The following is a 27,466-nucleotide window of genomic DNA, read 5'->3' on the forward strand; positions in this document are numbered from 1 at the left end:
AAGAGACAGAACACAAAAATTTGTCTCCACTGGGATACAAGGTTTTGTTATTCAGAAGCCTGATTGTAAAAACTGGAGCATGTGCAGCTCTGAGGAGTTTAATGCTCTTGTGAATAGGTCCATTAAAAACACTCACCTGAATACACATTCTCCTGCTTACAGAGCAGAAAACAAGCTTGAGCAGTGACTAGAACACTGTCCTCCACAGATGCTAGCTTGTTTGAGAAGCACCAGGACAAGCTTCAGAATAGCAGGGATGTCAATTCTCCATCATTAGATAACGGAGTGGTTGCCTGTCTTCTTAAAAAGTTTTGCTAGTAGTTACAGATTTCGCCATGCAAACTCCATGAAATTACTGAGTACTGAATTGATATTTTTAAAAATTTGTTAATAATATTACAAGAAATTCAAGCAGAAGGAAAGTTTTCATCATACTTGCAAAACAGCAGGAGACAGTGGTAATTCAGGTCAAATAGGTTACAAATATTTACATTAACACACTAGGTCTGTTTTGTCATTGGCTTTTTATCATGATTCACTTTTGTTAAACTGACCACCACAAGTACTTCTGTTCTCATTTATCTTCACATTATTTCACCTCAGTATGTTCATATACATAACCTGAAATTCAAGTTTTAGGAACTTTTCTAAAAACTAATTGCACTGTTAGCTACCTTTTCAATGTTAGCCAATTGAGGACAGCACTGAGGGACAGTTGGGTTGACATTATTTATATTTACTTACTTTTAATTTAAATTGAGAGAGGAGGGAGCAATTACATTTATTATAACCCAGCCTGGAATTCTGCCTGTAATTAAGGATCTGACACATCTTAGAAGAACTCCATTTTCAGTTGCTTAAGACATTCACTGAACTATCTGTGAGGTCACAGATTTCAAACAGCAACCACTTTTCTACTTTTTTACTTAGAAGTTAAAAACAGACTGTTAAAATGATGTTGTCATGCCTGCAGTAAGACTGGAAAAAATAGGATGTGAAGTCCCTATTAAAAGACTTTTTTTAAAGTATTGTGTTGACAACTTCTAAAAGTGGAAGAAGCTGAATTTAAGCTGTGGCAGACACGCTGCCTCATACCAAGGGTGTGGCTCCTGGTTGGTTTGCGGCGAGCTTTTTATTTTCTTGTGGGGAAGTGGAAGGGGAACAGAGAGAGGATTGCTCATATTCTTGACAAAGTACCAAAATTATAGGCCTCTGAAAAACTTCAGAAGAGGTTGTTAGTTTGGAAACTCAATTTTTCACAGACCAGCAGCACTGGACACGTTCTACAGTCTCTCTAGGACATGGGATTGTTGCACATGCTGCTTCCATAGGCAGGGAAAAATCTGGTGCTTTACGAATAAACTGAGGTGAACTTCAGCTCCTCATCCAGCAGCCAAGCAGCTACTCTGGTAAAGATGGAAATAAAAGCATGACTCTGTCTTTTAATCTTCCTTTCTCCAGGGAAACACACAAAATAGAAAAAAAGCCCCAAAAATACGAAGAAAGCTGGTATGCGAAAAACAGTGAAAAGGCAGAACACAGGTCAGTGGAAAAAGCAGCAGTGGTGCCACTGCTCAGGAAAGCAGACAAAAGCAAAGGAGGTCAAAACCAAGTGAAAAGACCAAAAGCCAGGGAGAAGATGTGGCTGCAACAGAGAAAAGAAAGACTGGAAATGCTTGTGGTCTCCAATAAAGAGTAACTCTGTGTCGCAGAAGCAGCTTTTTATTCTTCCCCTGCTCACCCTCTAGGTCCCTGGCATTTATTCTATGATTCTGGTCACAAAGTTGTGCTTAGGAGAAAAATATTATTGTAGCAAACAGTAGGACATAAACTGCTCACTTCAAAGCATACAACAAGAGATCTTTTTTATAACATCTTGTTTCCACTATATGAAGTTTTGAGTTTGTGACTGGCTTTTTTATCTCTTTTTAAATTAATTTCTTCCGTAACCTTACAGCAGAAAGCTCTCACTGGGGTATCTGGATGCTAGTCCACATATTTGCATTCTGTAGTATTTAGAGAATTACATCAACAAATAAAAATTGTAAGATACCATGCATTTTTAATTGGTTTGCAGATTCCTGTTTAGTACCAACAAGACTACATACTACAGACCTGAAAGTAGGAACATGTTCATACTATGGCAGACACAGATAATTATGCACAAATTGTGTGCATGCGTCATTATCAGAAATCTACTCCTTAGTTTATTTACTGAGAAATCTACAAACACTTTCAGCAAAGAACAATTCCTCTCTGTCCAGTCTTTTCTGGTGACTAATTCAAATATGTGGTTTTTTCCACATGCTTACACAGATCTTTATTCCACGGCCCCTGTGAAGAGGATTCATTCTTCACACTAGCCTAGTGCCTACCTGGTGCTTCAGCCGTTCAGTCACAGGGGAAAATCAAGACAGAAAAAAGTTAATCTCCAATTATGTTATCAGCATTCTTGCACCTCACTAAATTTTCATGTTAAAATTTCACTACTTCCAAGTAGTAAACCATTGAAACAACCTTTTCTATTAAAGATGTCTTATCTTTCCATCTGTTCACCAATACTCTATCACACATTCATATGTATTCCACAACAGACTGTGGTACTTTTAATTCTACTGTACTTTTTCATTATAGTTTGAAATCTGCACCTAGTCAGAATGTTTCCCACAAAGTAAAGAAACTATAGCTCAGTGTCCATGTCCACTTTCATAACGGTTTTCATATGGTCATAATGTAAGGTTTGGCAACTAGAGCATTTTAATCCAAAAATCTAATAACACTACATTGCCCATTTTGGAATTTGGATGCTCAAAGTTCCAACTGTCCGAAGATGACTTAAAATATCGTCTCCTAATTCCAAAGCCAATAGCTTTAATTAGGACCACAGTCATCCTGAGCTTGCTCTCTCACACTCACAAAAGGCCTTAAGAAAAATTACAAAGCTCACCATTAGCAAAAATAAGGGCTGTTACAAATAGGAAGAAGTTGGAAGTCAAATTATTAAAACAAAAAAATAGCCACAACTACATGAAAGTTTCACCATAGTATGTGTATCTTAAAATTCACCAAATTGCACTGAGAAGTGGAAATATCCAAGTAAGTCCATATAATCTTCTTTTATTGATTATCAGACAATAGCTGACTGGACTCCCTCACACTAAACTTAATACTCGAGATCGAAAAATTAATAGCTTCAGAAAAGGTTAAATGGAAACACTCTTAGGGTTTCATATGTTCACTTAAATGTCCTTTGGGTCTAGGAGTTTCTTGGTATCTACAAAGAAAGCAGGACTCAGAATAATGCTACATGTACTAGTATTAGACACCAAAGCATTCCAACAACATAAGTGGATAATGCTAAGGCTCAAATTACCTCTTCTCTGTTCTGCACAGACTTGAAGAACATTGGGCAGAAAAGAGAAACAACAGTGGAAAAACCAAAGGAAATACGCAAATATGAAAAAAGAGGAAATAAAAGTAATGAAATTCCAGCAATGTGTCCACGTCTTTACAATTTGTTTTTTCTCGCAATATAAAACCCCAACTAGATTCACTGTCAAAAGACAAGGAAGAAAAAAAGCTATACAGGGAACATTCTAGTTTCCTGCTGTTTCTAAGAAAAGCAGTGAAAGCATGTCAGAGTACAGACACTTGGAACTGCTAATTTAGATGCAGCTTAAGATTAGAAATTCACTTTCATCTAAAATAAGGAACATCCACCATGCCTCTTCCAAATAAACACTTTTTGCTGAGTCATTAAAATATATTTAAGCAGTTGGGCAATTGTACACACTATTTCTTCAGTCATCTGTTTCTTAGCTGTTTTATTAAACATCACAGAAGCAGCTCAATCAAAAAGACAAAGAGCATGAGTGGATGATACAAAACTAGAGCTGTTTGGAATCTGTGGCCTGCTTGGCATACCAAGTTGAAGAAATTACTAGTGGTCAGGAATGATATAAAAAACTCAAACAGCAATAGGGTAAGACACAAAGCAAAACACTCCAAAATATATTTGAAATGACAGCACTTTCTCTTTTGAACTTTTTGCATAGAAGTGAAACAGAGCAGTTAACATTGGTGAGAAAGCAATAAACGAATTTCTAAGCATTCCAAAACCAAAATTTCCTTTTAAAATTGGCATCTCTAATAGTTGTATGTTTTGCGATAAAGCTGCCACTTTTCCCAACTTTTCTCTCTGACAGCAGCTTTACTTAGTACAAAGCTATCACAACCAGCTTCAAAGCATGATAAATCTCAAAAAATCCATCAGTTTGGGATCATAATGAATGGATGATGAAGTGGATGACAATGCACTTGGGGGCAGCAAACCAGGTATCTGTTCCTTTTCGCTGGTGGCACACTAAGCAACAGCAAGATACTTCATTTCACTGTGGTCCTCCTCCCATCCACTGTCAATATTTTTTTTTAAAGTACTGTCATGCTTTTGCTCATTACAATTACAGCTGGGCCTCAATGTTTGTTTTTTCCTTTTAAACATCTGTACTGCAATAATCAATGTGTGCAGAGCAAGTTCTCAAAACACAACTGGTGTTTCAGAACAGAACACTCAGGGAATGAGGCTTGTCTCCACATCCCAAGAAAACACGAGATTTATGGCAACTTAGACAATTGTTTAGAGGGGAAAAGCGGCTATTTTTAACTATCTTTCTTAGTGGCCGCACTTAAGGGAGGCTCCCATTTCCTTTCTTCATCTTACACAGCAGCCATAACTACTATTTCCTTTTCTCTCAGCTGTTTTCACAAAATATCAGGGCTTGCAACTATGCACTCTCTTCAATACTCTCACAGGTTCAAAGCAAAAGCCAAATACTGCTTCCAAACCAACTTCTGCCCTAAAGGGCAGCAGGCAACTTTACCTTTGAGTGCATCTATTTCTGTTCCACACAGAAATAGCAAGCCTGAATTAGGTAAGGCCTTGAGGCTAGCCAGGGGAGCCAGACTTAAGCTGCTGGTGTATAAGTGTAAAAGGGGATGCAGACCTCACACAAACAGATTCTGATTGTGCTGCTCAAGCACTGCTACTTGGTGCGATCATTTGCACTTGGAACAACTAAATTCAAGTACAGGAATCTGTAGAGACAGACAGCACTGCATGAATTGTCAGCTCCTGATGGCCAAAAGCAAATATTTGGTGGATCAGTGAAGAGGAATTTAAGAGCTTCTCTCTTGGAGTACCATGGCCGAAATCCTAGTTAACTCCGATTCTCATTTAATTCTGTTTATTTTAAAGTTGTGAGAAGTTTATTGTCATAAGATAGAACAAGTCTTCTGCTAGTACAAGTCTTCTGCAGTCCTTAGCAAAACTAGATAAATGCTACCATATGCCAAGTATGGGACATGAGAAAGGAACTCTATCTTTGTCCTCAGATGGAGACATTTGAGATGAAGACAGTATTTGTGTTCACATTTGTATACATTTGGGGAATAAAAACCGGAAGGATAGGAAGGGCAGAGCAAGCAAAGGCTACAGCAGTTCTAAGCTAACTTCCAAAGACTGATCTCATCAGTCTTGCACAATACAATTCCAAACACAAAGATGAGAATTCAAAATAAATCTAACAGAACTACAAGGTATCTGCTATCACATTCATGACTAGATACAGATCTCCAAGAGCACATGATCATTTTCTTTTTGAACTGTCACACCCACCTTCCCCTGCCACACAGGAGTTGATAATGCTGAGAATAATTTTGGTTTTTGTCTACACAGTGACAAATTATATTAGCAGCTATTAAGATTCTCAGAGTTTGTGTTCTGCAGGATAATAAAAGTAGAAAAATGAAGGAGTCTTACTTTTTGAAAGCATACCACCAGAAAAGTCAGAGAAGCTAAGCATTCCTCTAGGGAAGAATAAACTTCAGTCTCTTGCACTTCCTTTATGTACCCCAGTTGATCTGAGCACTTATCAAAGATCTCTTTTTAGTAACATGATACAACTTGTTTCTTTTCATTAAGGAGAAGAAATGCATATAACAGCAATGTTCAAGTGGAAATAAAAATGTCTTTCTACAATAACTGAAATAAGGGCAGTAAGTGAAATTTAAGAAGAGATGCATAGTATCAAGAAAGAAGCACACATACAGAACCACCTCTGAACTGGGGGATGTAACATCCATGGGAAGAGAGAATCAGTAGACTGTGCAACTGTGAAAGTCTATTCCCTGCAAGGCCTTGAAATTACCCCTTTTTCATCAAATGAGGCAAATACCCTGCTGAGAAAAACACCTTATAAAAACTATTGTAGTGCACAAAGTATCTGAATTAAGGTTAAACAGTTGCTATTATGATAGTTTAGAGAATTATATGACTAATTTAATGTTTATTTATGATGCTATGTTTTTTAGGTAATTTTGATTTTGTGAGTGAAAACAAAACTACAGAACTGTGCTCATTCTCTGCTAAGAACATTTGCATCTTCCCTTCTTTAAATGCTCCACTTGGATCTTAATCTGCAGGATTATGATCTCCTGCTTAAGCAGTACAATTGACAAGGGAGAAGGAAGAATGTCCACAAAGCCAGATAACAAAGTATCAAATTACAGTGTTAATTTACTTAATTTGTCCTACAGCAACTCCGCATCTGCATATTCAAAATGTCTTTTCAGAAGCTATCTTAACACCACAGGTTAGGAACATGCACAGAATCAACCAAAGCACAGCAGTTGGCAAACTAGTTTCCATCTGAACTCATCCTCTTCCTTTACATCACTTCGTTAAGAGTTAACAAGTATCCTCAAGCTGTCATGGTGCATCTCACTCTTTGTGCCTCCTGTGCCATTAGGGGCATTTGCTATTAATTGTTTGTCCTCACATAACCAAGAAAACTTGAAAATACCTTTCCACACTTTCCTCAACAACTCCCACATTCTTCAACTCCTAAGTCCTCTCCAACTACTTCTGGTAGTTGCAGAGCTAAGGCTACAAAATACAGCAGAAATATTGAAATAGGGCTCACTCTGTGCTACATCATACTCACCTCTTAATTTTGCTATGCCTCAGAAGTAGACACCATCAACTTTCATAAGTTAAATATAAATCAAAAAAAGCCCTTTTCCTGTAAATGCTGTTTGAAAAAGTCAAAGCTCACTCTGTTACTCTTCAATTAAAGAGTTGAGTTTCTACAAGTGCTTCCTAATACTTATTGCTATAAAAGTGCACTTCAAGCTTCCTCCCACCTCTACTAGATAATAAGCTTTTCCTTCAATCAAACATAATTAACTGTACAGCAATTCATTAAACCATTTCTTTCAAAAACCACCAACCCTATAAAACGAGAAGGAACCAGCATTCTGCAATTCTGATCACATCCTTTCAGGTGAGACCCTTAACTCCAGGACCTGTGCTGCTGGTGATGGCACTGAGCTCTCTCTTTGCCTTTCTGTGTGCCCACCACAGCACATTCTTCAGCTGCAAGGTCACTTTTAAGAAGGTGATTATCCCGCCTTGTTTGCTGTAAGATGAATGATGCTCTCGTGCCTGTCTAGACTGAGACCTGATGGAATGCAGTTACCTCTGCACCTCGTATTCCCACACCTCACGGAAGTGAAGCAAGCTTCAGTGTTACCAATGAAGCACTGAAATGAGCTACTTTATGTAATTGCCACAAAGGAATTTACTATCGGATTCCATCGCATACGTCATCCTCCTGTGCTATTAAATATTTCAGCTAAATGTAATAACTGTTTGTTTGTGGTATTCCTAGATTTTAAACTAGTTGGTTGCAGTTACATGTTGAAAGCACATGTCGGTAAAATAAAGGTAAATTCATGACATGCTTATTCTAACCATCCTAAAAAGAATAACAAAACCAAGGGTGGAGAAGGATGGACAAATCCAGGAAAGAATCAAGACACAAATTCCTTCTTCTGTAATAACACTGGTAAACATCCAGCCAGGATGTCTAGTTTTATCTGGGGAAGCCAGGATATTGCAATAGGCTTACTTCTCAGGGTTTCCTGGCAGTCTCACTAAAATCCCTGATCTCCAAAACCTCTGTCAAGTTCAAAGAACTAACTATAAATTAATAAAGCATTCTGAACACAGGAATACTAAAAAAGCTTGTGGGATTACACTGGCATCTTGTATAATAAGCATCTGGAAATAGAATATAACTGCACTGGACTTCATTGTCCCTAAGTAATTCTGGGTTTAAGCTTATAGCATGAATATAAAAACATGAAAAAAGCAACACTGAGAGGCTCAGAACTGGCCTCACATCAGCATAGAAAAGGAAATGTGACTTATTTAAACTCCCATTTAAATACAGAACACTCACATAAATATTAATTTTCCCCTCAGCAATTAGATACAGAAGACAAGTTAGTTGGTACAATAAAAAAGTTCAGTATGTAGAATTATCTTGATTTATCCTCAATTAGAAGCCTGTCTAAAGGCTGTTGACGTCTTTGGGTTCTTCTTTTGCATTATATGCACGAACATATTGCAGGAAGACTGGAAGTGATATACAACAGTGTCATTAAATGTATGTCAAATTCTGATGTCTGAAAAATATGGATTTAACTACATTTTAAGATCTGAACTTGGCAGAAAAGATACCATATGCACAACAAATACATGAAACCAGCACTAAAGAGAAGCCATACTTCACCTTGCTGTAGTAAAGCAACAATAAAACATAGGTACTGTATATGTAAAACTCCACAGCCTTTCAATCACTTAAATGAAGCACTGGTTTTCATGAATATGTAACAACAACTTCATGAAAGATTAATCATAACCCAAAAGACAAAATAATAAAAAAGGTTGAGATTTTAAGCAAATTCTTATTTCAGTTAGTACAACTGTGGATTATTCAGGCCCTCTGTAAAAAGGCTCTGCAAAGTTTTGCATTATATGGCACATAAAAACATTTTTAAAATGTTTTTAAAAGTGAAGTTTTTGTTTTTCATCTGTTTCTTTCCAGTTCAAACAAAAATCTGCTGCTATTATCATGAGCATTGGCTACACACAGTGCAGTTCAGACAGAATTCTAGGTCACATTCTGGATTTACTGGCAATTTCAGATGCTTTTTCACTTAGCTAGTGCAAGCTTCTTCTGAAACAGGGCACCCAGGAGTAAGAGGACAATGCACATTGCCCTGGTGCTACACACAATTCACTCTCCACTATGGGTCCCCTGGTGTTTAATGAGAACCTTAATTAACTGCAGAGCTTTTTCTTTTTCTCCACCTATCTTCCTCCCTCCTTAATGGATCACCAAGTCTGTTCCTTGTTTTGTTTATACCACATTAAAAGCCCATTCTTTATTTTTCTGCATACCTTATTATGTTCTCAGCTCAGTTCTTTTGCTACTAACCCTTCTCCCACTCTTCCAAAACTCAAAGAAGAAATCAAGTTGCTGACCATGGTATCACTTTGACAATATTTGCTTCCTTTTGCAGAGCTTCACTTTTTCAAGATGAAAGACTTTGTTTTGATGACTGCTTCAAAGTACATCACATATGAATAATTGTTTCCACATTTAACTCTTCCATTCCTCAACAGAACTCAATTCAACATCCCTTTCAGTACATTCCCTCTTAAATGCCTCTAGATTTCCTCAGTGAAGTGACTCCTGCTCACAACATTCTTATCACTCTCATATATTATGGTACCACTTCTTATTCAAGTGTCTTAGGACCTCACTGATTTTTTCCCCCCTGCACATTAAGAAATTATAAGAAAATATTCTTACATTCTCAAAGTGAAACCATGAAGTTGTTTGAGTTAGTATATTGTTACTGTATCACCAGTCCTACTTACTATAAATAAACCCCCCTTTCTCCTCATTTTTAAATTTACCATGTGATGTCATATTTGGATTGTGTATTCCTGTGCCCAAAGGCCACATCTTCAGATTTAAGTAGCTATAGAGTCTACATACAGATTAGCAAAATGATAATAAGGGAGTTGTTTTGTACACAAACATTCTATTCCAGTATTTCTAAGAAATAGTAAAAAAAAAAAAAAAAAAAGTAAGAGAAGCTAAATTTGCTGACAGCTTCCTTAATGGTACTACTTCTCTGATAGGAAACAATAAAAGCAAAGGAAGTCTCTCTGTTTGCCACTTTTGATATTCCTAAGTCTCTATGGAAAAAAAATCAGGAAAAAATATTTACTAGATTTAAAATTCTTGACTAAAACAATGAGAAACAACTGTAACCAAATAATTGTGTTTGCTGCAACAGCATTCGCTACAACAGATTAAATTTAACTAAAATTTAATTAGGTCAGATTCACCTTAGCATAACTAAAAGAGAAATTATTTAACAGGTCCTGATAGAATCTGGATGTAATTAGTAAGTGTAAAGTTTACCCATCCTGCAAAATAAACCATTTATGAGGACTTTTTTTAAATTAAGAATACCATGCAAACAGTAAATTTGCTAATATAAAAATACTAGGTTTTAGCAGAAGAGCATAGTGGTAGGCTGGAATTTTGGTAACATACCGAGTACATAAGGATACATACAGACACACCCATATATACATGTATGTTTTACAACTCATCTTCACTGTATCTATGTCATACACATTACAACAGAGAATCTGCATATTTTCTATATAAAAAAGACCAGAGATCTTTTACAGAGATCCAAAAAATGCTGCAGTGGGCATGAGGAATAATTTATCCTACTGTTTCCACATCTTTTTTCACTCATTTAAATTCACTGAGTCATTCATCCCTGCCTGCAGAGCCGAGTAAGAATAGCACAGAAGGCTGGAACGAGTTCTTCCACTTCTCAGCCGAGTCCGTGTCCAATAGCCAGGGAGGCAGGAGAGGCAGGAGGTGTTCCCTGGGCTCCTGCTACAGCTGCACAGCCCAGGCCTGGCTGGGTATTTCGGTCATGGCAGCTGCTCCGGCTGCAGCTCCCTGGCCTGGGCCATTACAGCCAGAAATAAAGGAAAAGAACTTCAAACATGCAAACGTAAGAAACCAACACCGTGGTGGCATCCAGACAAACTTCATTACAGGGTTCCTTTTATCCTTCTCTGATTCCAAGTGAAATTATTTTAATATAGAAAGCTTCTTCTTGGGTTAAGTGCCTGCTTTTCATATATATGGCAGTGCCACTGTCTAACTAAAAAGACAGCTGCTACAATTTTCCTACTACATCCTCAGTTTTCTTCACCTTACTATATTAGCTTTACATACCACTCATATCTTAGACAGGTAAATATAATAATTTATTTTAAGAACTGGTAATCATTTTAAAACATCTTAATTTTCAGCCAAGTCCCTTCTCTACAAATAAATATAGAAAACTAATTTCTAGCCTTTAGATTTTAAACAAATAAAAAGACTGACAAAAGTTCACGCCATACAGCACATTATCTTCTGCAAAAATTATGTCCGCACCAATATTTTTGTGGCTTGGAATGTATGGGAACACTAAGCCTCCCAAAGAAATCAGCTTTACTGACTTTTCTCTGTAGGACAACATCAGAAGGAATTTTCAAGTACATTCACTAACAAAATAACTACAACAGAACCACTCCTGTCACTAACAAAAGCAAGCATTTTTTACAGTGGATAACTAAGCATACTGCTGTGAGATAATTTATTTAATACAGTCATTACTAGAGAAAATAGCTTTAATGGTATCATAACCCACTATTTTTCCTGATACAAGTTTGTGAAGTCTAACAAAGGATTGTGGATTAATTCTAATTCCTGGAAAAATCTAATTAAGGTCTTTTAACATGGATGGTCTAAGAGTATCGTATCAAGTATCTGCTGTTTTAATTGTAGAAATAAAATGGTTTATTTTTAACAGAAACCAAACCATACTGAGGAAGTCTCATAAGGTAAAAGCAAGAGCAGTAGAGCATGTTTAGTCAGTTGTTCTTGTCCCTGAACTATATTAAAGCTTCTCACACCAGGTAAACCTGACCTTTGTGACTTACGCAGAGGGAAGTGCACTTCATGCCAAGAATGATGAGCTTGAGATGACACTGCCAACGCCCAACACTTTGATATTAATTGAGTGCTGCATTCTCTAATGTTTAAACTAAGGAGCCCAATTAACATACATGACCTATGATCATACTTAGAGCCATCTCACCACCACCAAAAAACCCCAAAAAAGCCTCTTACCCATCTTTTCTTACAACTCAATATAGTCAAAGGATATATAGTAGAATAAGCAGCAAAAATGTTAGCTTTTGGCTGGACATAATAGTAAGAGCTTCTGTACTGACTTGTTAGCGGCAGGTGGGCAAGGTAATGCAAGGTTCCCTGTACCACTACCTTGTCATTGTCTGCCACTTACACCGGCCCAGAAGGTGACAGTACATACCTTCCCACTATTCCTGCTTAAACATAATAAAACTATTTTTCATGAGCTTCACAGATTGAAGCAAATATAATACATTACAAAAACATTCAGAGGGACCACAGGAAAAGCCTGAGTTCCAGCACTGTTGAAAAGAAGATCATAAGGAAGCTTGATGTGTGGGATATCTGAACTACAGCGTATACACAGAACAATCAGCTAAACGCAGTTTTGAAAGTGTGAAAAACAATGCATACCATTTAAGTTACTCATGCACATTGTGAAGCTCATCAATGGATGTTAGCCATTCAATAAAGCGATTTGGGCACTGTCTTGCAAGTTCAGTCAAAAAAATTGGCTACTACATTGTCTCAGAAACACCAGTTGTCCCATAAGTAGTAATTGCCTAGAAATGTGACTTTTCCCACACCTCCCACAGAAGGGATCCCTCATTCTCCCCCAGATCTCCTACAGCATTCCAAGTGAACAGGAAACAGAATATTCTGTGCGTAGTCCAGAACAGTGCATGCACCAACACTTACATCCTTGCACTGACTGAGCAAGCTTTAAACAAAGAGAATTACCTGGCCTGAGTTACACTCCTCTTTTCCCTTGAAAAACCTCTACCTTGGAACTGTTTCTTCTATTCAGTTTCCAATTTTTCATGAAAACAGTAGCAAATTAATCTCTTGAGACTTTTCTCATCTTTCACATATGGTTGAAATTGGCTAGCAGATTACAGAGTTAGAGGTGGAGGCAGAAGGGTTAACATATGTCAAAGACAGTCTTCTGGGTCCATAGTGCCTATTTCTCCTTCCTTCTCTCACAGAAATAATAAACCAAAGAGAAAATACAGAGTACTGAGAGATGCAAAAGGTAGACACATTTACAGTTCAAAACAAAATGATCTGATGCACATGATCTGATACAAACTCAAGAAGGCAACTGACAAAACTGACACATCCCAGTGACTTGAAACAAAATGCCATCACCACCCAAAAGCTTGTGGTTTCCAAACTTACAAGACTGAGGGAAAAAGAGAAGGGTAAAGGCATCATCTACATTACTATGTCTCATTCATTCTCACAAGAAAGAAATCTTCAAAAGTGCTACCTACAACTATGCTTTCCCTCTCCTCCCAGTGCAAAAGGTTCATTCCACTCATTCTCCAAGCAAGTCTGACAAATGTTCAGCTGCTATCTCTGTCTGGCTGTCTAATACGCCTCACCCCACAGCAAACCAGACCGAATCCTTCATCCTTTCAAATCTCTCCTGTCCCAGCCTTTCTTCCTCCTCACCACACCCCCCGACTGACCTCTCCTATCAGATTCTCAGCTGCTCAGCCCAGCTCCCAGCTCTGCAATTAACAGATGAACAGACATCTCGAGTCAGGAAGGCACCATCAGAAATCAAAATTTTTTGAAGAGCACAGTTTTCCAAGTTTTTTAGAACTGCAAAATTGCATTTTAAAACACTTATGTCAACTCACGATTTTCATCACAGATTACTGTAGCTAAGGTCAAGACACTAAGCTTTAACACAGGAACTTATCTAAACTGATATTCCCCGGCAACTGCCTGCTTGTGTACTCTACACTACATTTTCAGGTGGATTGTCACATATTCATTAAGGCATATCTTAAACAATCTTGCATTATAAAAGAGGCAAAAAAAAATCTACTACTGTTGCATTATGAAAAACATTACAATTAAGCACTGTAACAGGCCAGACTACTTAGGCTGTGAAATCCCTCTTCACTGGAGATTTTAGAGATGTTAGACAGACATTGTTATCTGAAATTACACAACCAGACCATGGAGGAAACAGAGAAATCACTTCCAGCCTTATGCTTCTGTGAACTTATGCTTCAGGAGAAAAAAAAAAAAAAAAAGAAACACCAAAACCCACAAACAAGTAAAAAACAACCAACCAAAAAACCCTCAAAACAAAACACCATAAAAGCCACACTGCAGAAAATCAGTCTGTATACTGAAATGTGAAATGCTGGTCTTTTGGGGAACAGTTCCTGTATGTCACTTATTCCTAAATTCAAAATCAAGCAGTGAGTAGCTCCACTAAGTCTACAATCTCAATAAAATTAATAGTTACTGCCTGTAAGCTATGCACAGATTCCAGTCCTACCCAACCTAAATCATCACCCAGCCTGTTTTATTCAGGGCATAAACATTTTGTTCCAAATGAAACTTTACACTCAGCTCACAGCCCTGGCTATAAAGTTATATTCTGCCCAGAAAATGACAGCACATATTCATAGCACAGCCAGACTGAGTCCAAACACAATGCAGCTCCAGCACCAGGCACTCTGCTGTTAGGAATAAAACATTCTGAAGAACCCAATATAACTTTCTTGTCTCTCTAGTGAGAAAGGCAGAGGAAGATGGTATCTGCCAAGGAAACAATACCATTGACTACACAAATTACTGATAAATACTTAATGAAATATAAAAAGAAAGGGGAACAACAATGTAGAAGTCAACAAAATTTTTTTACAGAAATTTTTAGTAAGTGCTAGGGATATGCCATCAAAATACCCACTTCAACAAACTTCACTGTAAGTATAAGTAATTAAGTAATACAGTTATGCTTCCCTCTTTGTCCAGGGTGAAGTATGCCTTCATCAGAGAAGGACAGGCAGATAATTGAGCCAACTTTTTATACATGGTTCCTCCGAGGGTAAAACCATTGAGAGGGGAGCAAGGTATCTGTGTAATGTCTCAGGGCTAGAAATTTGAGTTCCTCAGCCACCAGATGAGCACAGCTTCCATTTCCTCACAGGCTGTGCCTGCAGTACCCAAGTGCTGAGATTTGCCTGGAAACTGGAAGCACCTTAGTTGAAATATCGAGGAGTTCACACAGGCTGATATACCTATTGGAAAAAAGGCTCTTCCCAGCAGGGTGAATGGCTCTGTGCAGAACCCTGGGCTTTCACAGCTACACAGTTTCTTTCACAAGCAGACAGCCCACAAAGCCCCAGCCTGGCGTCCAGGCCGTGCTTGTGCTGTGATTATCCATCAGGCATACCAGTGTGCTCCTCAAGCCAACAGCCTGGTTTCCATCTCCCAGGCTAAGACTTCTGAGACGGCTCCCAACACAAACAGAAAATAAACTGACTTCTTAGGTTACATTTGAAAAAGCCATAAGCAATGGGTGTAGCTCTAGTAAATAGGTAGAAACTGGGGTGCAGGTAAGTTTAAAACCCCCCACTGTTTAATAGGTAAGATACACAGAATCAGTTACTAATTCAAAACACTGAATTAGAAGAACTGAGTTGAATATCCAAGGGATATTTTTCCTTGTGTCACTCAATTCACATTTCAAAGAAATTATGATGAGATATTAAAGTAACTTTAACCAGCAAGACAGAATTAGATAAAGATGCTTCAGTTAATTTTAATTAATAATTAAAATTATCATTAAAAAACATAATTCAATCTCTATCCAATTCCTTTCATGCTTTAATTTTTGTAGCCCTGTTGAACCATATAGATTCAGATTTAGGAAAATACTCCCAAAGATAAAAGGATATTCTGTTTTATTTAATTTTTACCTTTTATTTTCTGCAACTAATTTACACATTAGACAGTGGAATGCTGTCTACTCTGGACATGTATGCAGAAGGAAAAGTGGTTCAGTATTGCATATCACAGAACGTAAGCAAGTGAAATGAGGAAAGATTGTATCTTTAATATCTGGTCTATACGGACACCCAAACAAAATTCTTTCGCAATACTGAGGAACAGCTCAAAGGTTCACCAACCACCTCTTCAGGCACAAACCCTCATGATTAACACACCAGAATTCTCCACAATATAAAGACATATTTATACATGCCTCATAGTTCTAAACAAAATATTTAGAAATAGGTATTTCAAATAACTTGAGAAATAAAGAACAAAGTATTGCAAACCATTTTTGTCCAATACTGCTTTTTGAACCTCTACCCAAGACTGTTGTCAGTAAAATGTCCTCACTGAGGCATTCTCTTTACAAGGCCTAATACGTTATTTAAATGCAGACTTACCAGATAATTGTTAAGATCTGTATTTTATAGAGGAAACCAGTAATATTCTCCTCCTAATAATCAGCAAATACTTCTGAATCTAGAGCTAGTTCTTTATTTTATCTTCAATTACAAAGGGGAAGGAAGAACCACATTCTTTCTTCATTCATATTCCAGATTATGAGTGGAACTATCATCTACAGCCCCACAGTAAGACTTTTTTTTGTCATCTTCTTTATTCATCCTTTTATCTTCCCTTTCCTGTCCATACTAAGCCCTGGTCTTTGAGGAGCTCTCCCCAGAGAGGGCCAGATATTCTCCTCCAGACAGAAACTTAAAAACCTGTTATCAAAATACTTTCCCTCTGATGTCATGATTTTGCATTTATAGACACTCAATTCTATATGCTGCTGACATATAGTATCTGTTCACTAATCAGAAGTAAGAATTAATAGAGGTTTCAAAGCTACAAAGGCAGCATTTTCACTCTGATGGAGCATACAGTTCATACTTTGGGGGAGGGGAAGAGAAGAAAGTGTTGGCTCTTTCATGAACATAAAAGGGCAGAATTACACATTAGTGTAGCTTCCCCATGTATAGACATTTTTTTCTGAAATGCAGTGCAAACTTAAAATCAACCATTAGCTTCTTTAACTAAAGCTCAAATCATCCACATAATAACTTTTACAGAGAATTATGACTAAGTTTTTTTAAAATGTGAATTGTTAAAATTTCACAATTAAGAAATAAATCACAATGGGAAAATAGGCTCCTATTCACAAAACAACCAACCAAGCTGGCATCATTAATACCCTTTTAACAAGGCAGAACTGAAATACTGGGAATGCTGTTGCCAGGTCAGAATTGAAGTGAATTGGGTAAACCGTGCAAATGGGCTTACAGCACCTGCCCAGCCCTTGGCCTGGTACAAACCTGTACTTGCTCCTTCAGTAAAACCCTTCTTCATCAGGGCACAGAAATTACCAACTCACTGAAGTTTTCACAAAGGCAAAAAAAAGCCTACACTTTTTTAAAAAATACATTTGAAAGAAAACTTGAGATGCTGAGCATTCTTGATTCATATGTGCTTTAATACCAAGATTTTTGACCTTCAGAAGTCCCTTCTCCCAGGAAGAAAAAAAAAAAGGGAAAAAACCAAAAACACTCCTCAGAAACGACCACAGAGAGACGCTGCAGACACTCATCTAAAATAATGGCAGTCAAAGGTCAGGATGATATATAGGGAACATCAAGCTTTTCATTTATGAATGTTCCTGAAAGAGACCTCTTAGTATGTAGAGGTAAGAAAATCATGGACTATCCAGTCAGAGCGACATAGAAACTGCCTAAACATGTGTAATTTACAGAATTTTCCTAAAAATGACACCAAGTACCTTCAACTTTGACCAATTAATTTTAAGACCTCCCTGAAATATAACATGGAAACTACCATCAGCTTGTTGGGTCATCTTAACAAGATTTAGCAATTTTCCTATGAAGATTCGCTTACGAACTATACCCAGCAGATTACAAAATAACACGAAGAAAAGCAAGCACTGCAGATTGGATACCAATCAGTAAAACGACAGAAAAGTCGTAGGAGTCTTCCAAAAGTGCTGGAAAATGCATACTGCAAGAACAATTGGTATTCCTGCCTAACAAAGCTGGGTTGCACTCGAAGGCTCCAACATGTTAATCTGTCACCGTGACAGAAAAGCTAAGGATGCCAGACCAACACACATTTCTATTCCAACACCCTGCATATCTAACAATGAGCTTCCGAACACAATTAAAAATAGGACTAGTGTCCAAATATATGAGCACGGATGCTCTTAGCATTTCTGCTTCCAACTTCTTGTTATAAAAAAAAGAGTACCCTTCAAGACCTCTCAGCATTCCTTAACAGCTTTTTTTTTGCATTCTATAATCACAAGTGACAAAAGAAACAGCTCCATATTTGCTTCAGATCTCTTCAAGGAAAAAAAAAACACATTACAGTAATTCTGTTACAAAACTACTGCACATGTGTAAGGCCCCGAGAAACACCGATGCTGATAAAATTAAAAATGGCTGTGCCCGAAGATCCCACAGCAAAACAGGCACTGCTCTACTGACGATTAAAATATATATTAAAAATTCCTGCATTACCTTACAAAGGGCGAGGTATGCAAAACAAAAAGATTATATATATTTCCAAAACTGAAGTAAGTTATTAGACAAGAGATGCAGATCTAAGCAAAGCATTCTTACTGAGTGCAGCTCGAGCTCATTTACACAATAAAGCAGATTTTATTCCCCGAGACATTTAACGCATCAGGATTTCAAAACTTTTATCAGGCTTCGCCGCTGAAATAGATACATACCACTTTGTAAGGAGGCACAGATGTGCCCAAATAGCACCGGACCCCACCCCCTTCCCGCTGCCAAAATGGCCAGTTCGTTACACCCAGTGGCTACTCACCAGCCGCAGTGCCGAGCAGCAGGGTGGCACTGGAGAGCAGGAGCACCAGCACAAGGTGCTGCAGTGAGGCAGGCATACCTGGGCAAGCCACGGTTCGAGCCGGCAGGAGGAAAAAAAAAAATAAAATAAAAAAATGGGGGTTAAAAAAAACCCCCAAACCCCGAAGAGAGGAAATTCCTCCTGCTTTCGCACAGCCTTCCTTAACTCTCTCGGTTTACAATCCCGTCTGGAAGGGCAAATGGCAGATGAGAGGAGCCGTCTTCGCTCTTACTCCATTACAGCCGCCTGCCTTCATGCCTCGGGAGCCGGCAGCGCTCAGCGGACACGGGGGAAGCGCCTGGCTCTGCCTCCCAGCCCCGAGGCATCTCCCCCGCGGGGAGGACGGCGGCACGCTCCCGACCCCGCTGGGAACCGGGCTATTTCCCACGCAGCTTCACGACATCGAAGAAAGCGCCCGGTTGGGAAGGGAACATATCCAGACGCGCCTACAGTGGTGTCACAGTCAGCGCGGGCCCTGCGGGCTGGCCGGGCCACCGAGAGCGAGCTAGGGGCTCACGGCGGCGTCGCGTCCCATCCCGGCAAAGGTCTCTGTCCTCTGGCCGCCCCTCCTCGCTGCCTCACGCTCCGGGGAAGGCGGCGGCGAGGCACCCTGCTCTCACGGCGAGGGCTGCGACTGCATCCCGGCCCATCTGCCTCCCGCGCCGGGCGGGCTCCTCCGCGCTGCCCCGGCCCCCGCCGCAGCACCGACGCCACCCCCGGCCACCCCGACAAAGGTGGGGCCCGGGGCGGCGAGGCCCCTCCTCGGCGGCTCCTGCTGCGAGCGCACACGGCCGCTCTCCGCGGGCGAAGGCCCTTCCCCTCCTCCGCCTCCCGCCCCGAGTTTCCACAGCGCCGGGCAGCCTAGCCCGGCCTCCTCACGCCGGTCTCCGCTCAGCCCCTCCGCTCTGCCAGCGCCTTCCTCCCCCCGCGCCGGGCTCGCCGGCGAGGGGCCGCTCCGCCTCCTTCCCCTGCCCGCCGCCGGCTGCGGGCGGGAGCCGAGCGAGGGCCGGAGCTCCGCCGCCCGCGCCCCCTCTCGCCCGCCCGCCCCAACAGCACGGGCGGCTCCAGACACAAAGGGGAGTCGCTGCCGCCGCCGGCCCGGGCGCCCGTCCCGCCGCGCCGCCCCCGGCCCCGCCCCGCACCATAGAGGTGGCTCCAGGTAGGCAGAGCGGGGCCGTCGGGCGGAGCTCCGCCGGCTGGGGGGGGGGGCGCGGGGCCAAGGACGCCGCCACGGGCAGGGGAGCAGGGGGCGCGGAGCGGGTTCGTGAGGAGGGGAAGGCCCCGCTAGACCTTCCCGGGAAGGCCGCGGGAAGGAGGCGAACGCCCCCCCACCATGCAGCCTTTCTGTGAGGGAGGCTGTCAGCAGGGAGGCGTGAGCTCAGGATTCACAAAAAACGCCTGTAACAACAAGAAAAAAAAATGTTTAGCAGTCTCTGAGATTGCGTCATGTTTGAACTCCGTGGCCTGCCTGTCAGGCACCCCTCAGCTTCTGCCTCGTCCTTGGGTTCAAGCCCCCGTTATCTCTGTCCCTGTGAGCTTCCCTAGGAGCACTGGCCGTACCACCTCCTGCTCTCCCTCGGTGAGCCCAGGCAAGTCACAGAGACACAGATCAGAGGTTGGAAAAGACCTCTGAGATAATCGAATCCAACCTGTGACCGATCACTATCCTGTCAGCTAGACCATGGCGCTAAGTGCCATGTCCAGTCTTCCCTTAAACACCTCCAGGGACAGTGACTCCATCACCTCCCTGGGCAATCAATTCCAATAGATAATCACCCTTTCTGTGAAGAATTTCTTCGTAATGTCCAATGCGAAGTCCATTCAGCTCATATGGCTTCAGCCACCTGAATCTCTCAAGCAAAACCATTATCTACCTCTTAAATTAAAGAAATTTTATGATTTCAAAACAAAGATAAAGTGAGCCCACTCAGCTATTTGTATGCTTTAACCTTTGCTATATTGCACAGGACCAAAGAGATAAATTGAGGGCAACAGCTGATGGAGAATTGTGACTGGAATGTAGTCTCTGATGTTCTGGCCTAGAACTTGTTTCAAGCAAGTTTTACTGGCTATAGCATAGAAGAAAGGATTCTTACACACTGGAAGCACCTTCATATCTGGGCATCACCAAAGGTTTTATTATGGGAAATGCTTCCCTGTGCCAAATATATATATATATATATATACACACCTATATTCCTATACTAGTTTCAAGAGTGGAATACAAGTTCAGAAATCAAATTCCACACTTCAAGATATTGAATGCTACTAAATAAAATGGTGTAGTTGCAAGTCAGAGTTACAATTTTAGTGATATTCTGTATAATTCCATTCCTCTTGACAAGCCATAACAGATGAAATAGATGTAATCTGATACTTTTATCATCAAGAGAATTATTAAATAAATTGTTCTAGGATTTTCATCATTGTGATGCTCTGGCCAAGGTCATAGTTTGACATTCCTAGGGTCAAGGTGAATTTACACTGACAGTTATAAAATGCTTTTAAAGTTTCCTACAATATTTTTACTTCCAGTCTGTGCAGATCTAATATGGATATTGGTGAGACAATAAAATATAGAATCACAGATTGTAATTTGTATTGCCACTTTCCAGAATTGCAATGTTAACCACACATGTTAACCACAGTATCCTTCCTGTTATTAGTGGAATGTGAATGTCAAGAAATAACCTTTAGAAGCAACACCAACACCAGCTCTCCTCCCTCAACAGCTAGAACAGTTTTACCTCCAAGAGAGGAAAAAAACCCCAACACTGAATTTTTTTTTTCTGCAGCAACAAAATCCAGTGTTCTTCTCTGGTTCCACAGACACCAAACTATGCAACACTTCTTCTGCCCAGCTGTACCTACCGATAGAATAAGCGAGATCTACTTTGTTCAGAGAAAACAAGAACCTTGCCATGTGAGTTGCACAGCACTTTCACTGTTTAGATGGTAAAAGAAAATTACCGTAATTGTTTATGACATGTATGAAAACCTGCTCACCCTGAAGTAAATGACAGAGGCCTCACTTGTTTCAATGGTTCTAGTTTTGGCTCATTAATTAACACTAGGAGTTCTTCTCCACAAGAAATTGTGCAAAAACCTATATTCTGCCTTAAAATACTTTTCTTTTTTTCTTTCCACAAAATGTTCTCTGTTTTTCTAAAATGAAGGGAAAAGACATGCCCTTTTTAATACAATTATTTCCTTTTAGTTTCACAAAAAACCAAAACCCGATCAAGAAAACACACTACTGAAGGGCATGGGGCTTTCCATCTGCTTTGCCTGAGTTTATATCAGGCCCTTGGACTAATCTCACACACTTGCAATCACAGCAGTTTGCAAGAATTTCCCTTCCTTCCCTAAGCTATTTTGAGCCCTGTAGATGTTCTCTGCAAGGGCCAGGTCCCTCCTGGCGCGGTGTGGCTGTGAAGGCTGCACCCGGCGCTGGTCATACACCGATGCCAGGTGGCAGAGCAGGAGCTGCTGCACCCCGCTGTCCCTGGAGCTGGCAGGGCCGAGGAGGGGCTGACCCCCACTTCAGCACACAGATGTAGAAAGCAATCGCTGCTGTCTAAGCACAGAAGCAGCTTCCTTTTCCCACGGTGCTGGGAGGAAACCAGAGAACCAAACTGTCACAGTCAGGCTCGCTCATTGTTATGTGCTTGGACAAGAACATATTTATAATTCTTCCTGTGATATTGTTTTATCTGTAAGCTAGGATTTCGCTCTCCTAATATTCAGCAACACCAAGTAAGACGTAAAGGAAAGTAGTCAGGATAGTGAAAACTTGCCGAGCTGCAGGACAGTAAATCTGGGGTGCAGGTTCAGGTAAAGATAGGGGTGGAGACAAGAGAAAACACATCAAATTTACCAAGATTTAAAAGCCAATATTCTGACTGAAGCACTGTATTTCCACCAGGAGGAAATCTGACCATCAGAAATGAAACAACACTATTGAACACCATTGAACTTATTGGAGATAAGAATGTTAGAAAATGTGAGGAGGAAAGACCTTAGGAAGCAGATGGTCTTTTGCAGCTGTGTTCACTGTACTCCCAGCCAGGCAGAGGCAAGGCTGCCTCAGCAGCACGGTCATGGGGCAAGGATGAGGAGGACAGTGGCAGAGGAGCCAGGGTCTGGTGGCTGGGAGCTCCCCAAGATGCAGGTCAGATAGAGAAGGGGACGTGTATCTTGCCCTTGGGTGAGGGAGCTCTGAACAGCACAGGCACAAACAGCACAGCACGTGGGGGTTGCCCTTTGCTTCAGTGGGATACAGAGAGGAGAAATGCAGCTGATAGGAGGCTCAGGAGTGTCCCACTCTGGCTCAGACTGATGCAGACACAAACATGTTGATATCACTGGTAAATTCAACACTGCACGTAAGAGAAATTAAACATGTCCTTGTTAGCAGCATCTCCTTTAAACAACACATATCTTTAATTACCTGGAATAAAGGAAACTATTTTCATGCTACCAAGAGAGTATTCCAATCAGTGGAAAATAAGATGAACAAAGAATGAAGAAAACTGAAATGAACTATGAAACAATAGCACGGTTTTAATTTATTTTCAGAAAATCCAATGCTCAGGCACTTTAAAAAGATTTCTCAGGGTAGGTTCACTGTTATCCAAGAGTTTTTCAGCGCTGATGCAATATAACTGTTATCATTGTTAGGACTCAGGGGACTGTTCTTTTTGACAGGGCCTTTCATGAAGTCAACAAATCAGTTTAAAACAAGCCATAAATTGTATTTGGCTGCCTGTCAGCTCGGCTGGGATGTTCTCCCAGTGCTGCCATAAGTGTTGGGGAAAGAATATAACACATCCAGATATTTAGCTTTTAGGGGATATTTTGTTCCTAATTTAAAAATAAAGCATCCCCCTAGCATTGACTCTGATGCATAAACATATGTTAGAACAGCCATCATGATTTTTACACACTTCCCTTCAAATAAATACACCTATTCTGGATCCTAAGTGTTAGCTTAATAAATAATGGGCTCAGTACAGATCTCCCCAACAAATGCCTGCCACTTTTTGGGAGAACTAGGAGAACACTAGGGAACTGTCAGCAAGATCAACTCCCCAGTCTTGCTCCTGTAACTGTATGTGGAGAGAGAGGTGGTTCCTGATAGATGGGATCCATGCCTCCTATAGCTCTCTAGATATTATTAACATCCTGAATTGCAGCCAGGACTCACTGAAAAGACAATAGCGTCTACTTCCAGTCTGCTGAGTTCGCAGCTACAGCTTCAGCCAGTGCAGCCAAACAAGTAACCACACGCAGATGTCATTACCTTTGGAAGTGTTTGGTTACTTGTTTTATATAGATTTTCCCATCAGTGTCCAATCCTGGGTGCTGCGAGTGGCATTAACGCACCCCCAAAAGTCCCCTTGGAGTCAGGGAGGGAAGGTGGCTGTGGGAAGACCACAGTTTCAGGGAAGCAGGCATGTATGCATAAGGAAAAACTATGTAACCTCTGGAGACTTCATAAGCAATATGAACACCAAAGCACCTTTCCCAGTCATGGACATGTTTCCTTGGGAATAGGAAGCAGCACTTTCATCTTGTCTGAATGCTGGGTTTTGCTCCTTTTCTGGGGCTTGGTATTATTTTGGGAAAATGGATTCTACAAAGGAGGGACAGAGGGACACCAAACCATGACTGAAATCCCAGAGAGGTTGTTGTGGAGTAAAGTCCATTTCTTTCTGTTCTTTCTGACAGGCAGGAAAAGCCCAATCCACAGGACAGGTCAGCCTGTCCTGCCAAGACGTGACAGTGGCAAAACTTCCTGTGGCATCACATACCAGACCAGGCTCTCATGCTCCCAATTCTACCAAAAGCCTTAAGAAAATGGTAAATCAAATTCCTTGCCTCAGAGGGAATTAATTTCCCCTTTAGTCCAGTTAAATAATCTGTACCAGACATTACTTTTGGCCTTTAGACTCATAAAATCTGTCTGAGGGCTGTTATGACTTCATTTTCCTTTGTCTCTGAGGCACAGAAAAGAGCACCTTACTGTTGAGCTCTTGAAAAAAAACCCAAAACTTTTATGAGGATGAACTAGTAAGTGTTTTCAGACCTGAGTTTTTCTCACTCTACCAGGCTGTTGTCATCTACTACAAGGTGAATGACACTGTGCAATGAAGCCATAACAGTCTTTGACATCAACATCCTGAAACATAAGAGAAGTTTTGTGGCAGCTTTGTTTACTTTTTGATGGCAGATTTTTAGTAAGTTACTGCAAAAATTAATTGCACCACTTTTGTGGCAGTCCCCAGAAAGATCTATTTTGATGTTTCACTTCTTTTTTTTTATGCTGGTCTCACATTCCCTGATTTTGGTCTAGCAAGTGCTTTCCTATGGGGAGCCCATAATTGCATGATCAAAGGTGTGAGGATCAAGCCTGGAAACATAAGCAGGTGAGTGTGGGACAGGTTGGCCTTGGGTATGCACAGAGAAGGAGGAGGAAGATGCACACTCTGGGATAAACAAAGGGAGTATTTTGTCTCTAAAAGTATTAGTAATGAAATAGTTAATCACCATTTTTACATTTCATAATATGTTATATTTCCCAGTGATAATGAACTACCAACAGTGTTGCTGTCTTGTTTTAGAGATAACACTGCTTAGTCTGTGGAAATCTTATGTCCACTTTGGGGGTGGAGGTGAGAGAAGCTTTCAAGTTAGCTTTGAGAAGCACCTCCCAATTTGAATTAAGTCTGAAATCATATGTTAAAGGCCTTTTACAGCTTGTCTGAATCTCTTGGCTTGTAGATCATGACATAAAATGGGAAGTTTGCTGCAGGGTTTTTATCAGTTCAAAACATCACTTATTCATTAAATCCAACAACGGACGTAGTCAGAAATAGAAATGTGATGAGCTGTGTCAGAATCATCTTCTGGTCCATAGCAGATGGGTATGTCATCACCACAGACCTGCAGAGTTTCATTCCTGAGAGCTACCTGAGCCTTCTCAGACTCATGATAGGCGGCTGGGAACGGTGCTCACGGAATCTTCAACACTCTCTCCTGCTACTGTTACCTTCCTTTTGCTTTCTGGTTCTGGGTTTTTGGGTTTGGTTTTTTTTCTGTTGTTGGTTGATGTGTTTTTAATCACTCACTACGCAAGATAGTTAGCAGTGCAAGTCAGGCTGGTTTTCAAAAGCCACCTTTTCATTTTTGGTCTTTAATTTCTCACAGACAATTAGGATTGGAACTAAAAATATTTCTCCAATCAGCTCAATACTTCTATCAGGAAGGTAATAAAAATTCCCTCTGAGAACAAAATGAAAGTCTCTGGTAAAGCACTGATAGACCTGCACTCAGTTTTCCATGGTGGAGGTCCAGAGGATGCAGCCTCTGTTTGTGCTCATTGCTGGCCATATTTGAACTCCACATCAGCTTGACAAATATCAGGCATAAAGGACAGAAGTGGTGTCTACAACATTCATTTGTTCCTTGTTATTTTAAATGACAGTGTGGAGGGAACAGTTTTTGCTCAGACTTCTTACAACAGTTGCCCTTTGCAGTGAGAAAGGAGGGCATCAGCTATGAGCCAAACAGCGGAGCTTCTTCAGGTTTTGTCTTCTCTTGCAAATGTGAAAAAGAGTAAAAGAGTTGAATTGAAGCCCCTTTTAATGCATATTTTGTTGCCACTGCAAAGACGATGTCAGAGGGCTGACCAGCCTTAGAGCCATAGCTTCCAGAGAAAGGTGTTACTGAGTGTGCCTGCCCAGTGTTCCTCTCCTGCATGCAGGCAGCTCTGGGAACATCACCTGGGGGAAGATAAAAGTAAAATTTTTACCTTTTAGTAAACCAAACAGGAGATTTCTATCCCTTCTGCTTCTGCCTGTAACATGACATCTGTTGCCTGACAATTTTGAGACATTTTTATCTGAGAAGAGTGTTCCTACAGATCAAGAAATGAGTCAGTAGCTCTGCACACCCTGCTTGTTTCTCATGGATTGATTTGGAAACATGAACCCAACTAACTGCTTCCCCAAAGCATCCATCAGGAGCCCTCTCCTTGAAGTGATATAGGCCAGGACACCAACTCCAGCCACCAGCATCAGTCCTGCTTGCTGGGGCCTGCAGGAAACATTGAGGGCACAGTGCCTCCCTACACCATCTACAGTCATTTGAAACTGTGCAGACATTAAAAGCTTTAATTGACAAACAAGAGCCAGGCCTCCAGAGGTTATTTCCACAACACAAAATGGGCTATGTGAGCCTTGGGTGAGTGGTTTAGGGGGCATAGGCAGCACTCAGACTCTGTGAAACCTCTGCCTCTGCTTGCAATTTCAGATTAAAAGGCAAACACATAAATGAGGATGCAGGGATAAGTGGGAAGAGACTTCTAGAGGAAAAATTGCCCTTTATCTCCAATGTAAAGAGTTTGTATTTTTCCACAGATGAAAACTCACCAAAAGTGGAGAGGACTATCTCACAGAGAGGCTACATGAGGTGCTCAAAGGAATTTCATAAGTTCGAAGGCACTTTGCCTTCTTTTCTTTCCCCCCACATTTGCCACAAAATAGTTGTGATGTTTTGCATATTTCTTTTTCTCCTCCCTTTTCTTCATGCCCCTCTGAGCTGGGTAAAATCAATGTCTGAGCAGGGTTTCCCATCTCCAGCAC

At 40.6% G+C, this 27,466-nt stretch overlaps 1 protein-coding gene across 2 annotated transcripts in view; it reads right to left on the reverse strand.

Annotated features, from left to right (window-relative positions):
• BMPR2 (bone morphogenetic protein receptor type 2) overlaps positions 1 to 18,909 on the reverse strand; it is a 104,144-nt gene extending 85,235 nt beyond the window's left edge. Inside the window, exon 1 of one of the 2 annotated variants that reach the window (XM_014249468.2) lies at positions 18,783 to 18,909. In XM_014249468.2, coding sequence (XP_014104943.1) covers positions 18,783 to 18,858 — 76 coding nt within the window. In that variant the 5' untranslated portion in view covers positions 18,859 to 18,909. Of the gene's footprint in view, positions 1 to 18,571; positions 18,649 to 18,782 lie in introns of those variants that run through there. The other variant, XM_088058721.1, reaches the window with a different exon arrangement.
• Positions 18,910 to 27,466: the final 8,557 nt, after the last annotated feature.

This window comes from Pseudopodoces humilis, chromosome 8 (assembly GCF_049639895.1).
Source record: "Pseudopodoces humilis isolate 2021_Gansu_Grassland_sample_001 chromosome 8, ASM4963989v1, whole genome shotgun sequence".
Taxonomy (NCBI): domain Eukaryota; kingdom Metazoa; phylum Chordata; class Aves; order Passeriformes; family Paridae; genus Pseudopodoces; species Pseudopodoces humilis.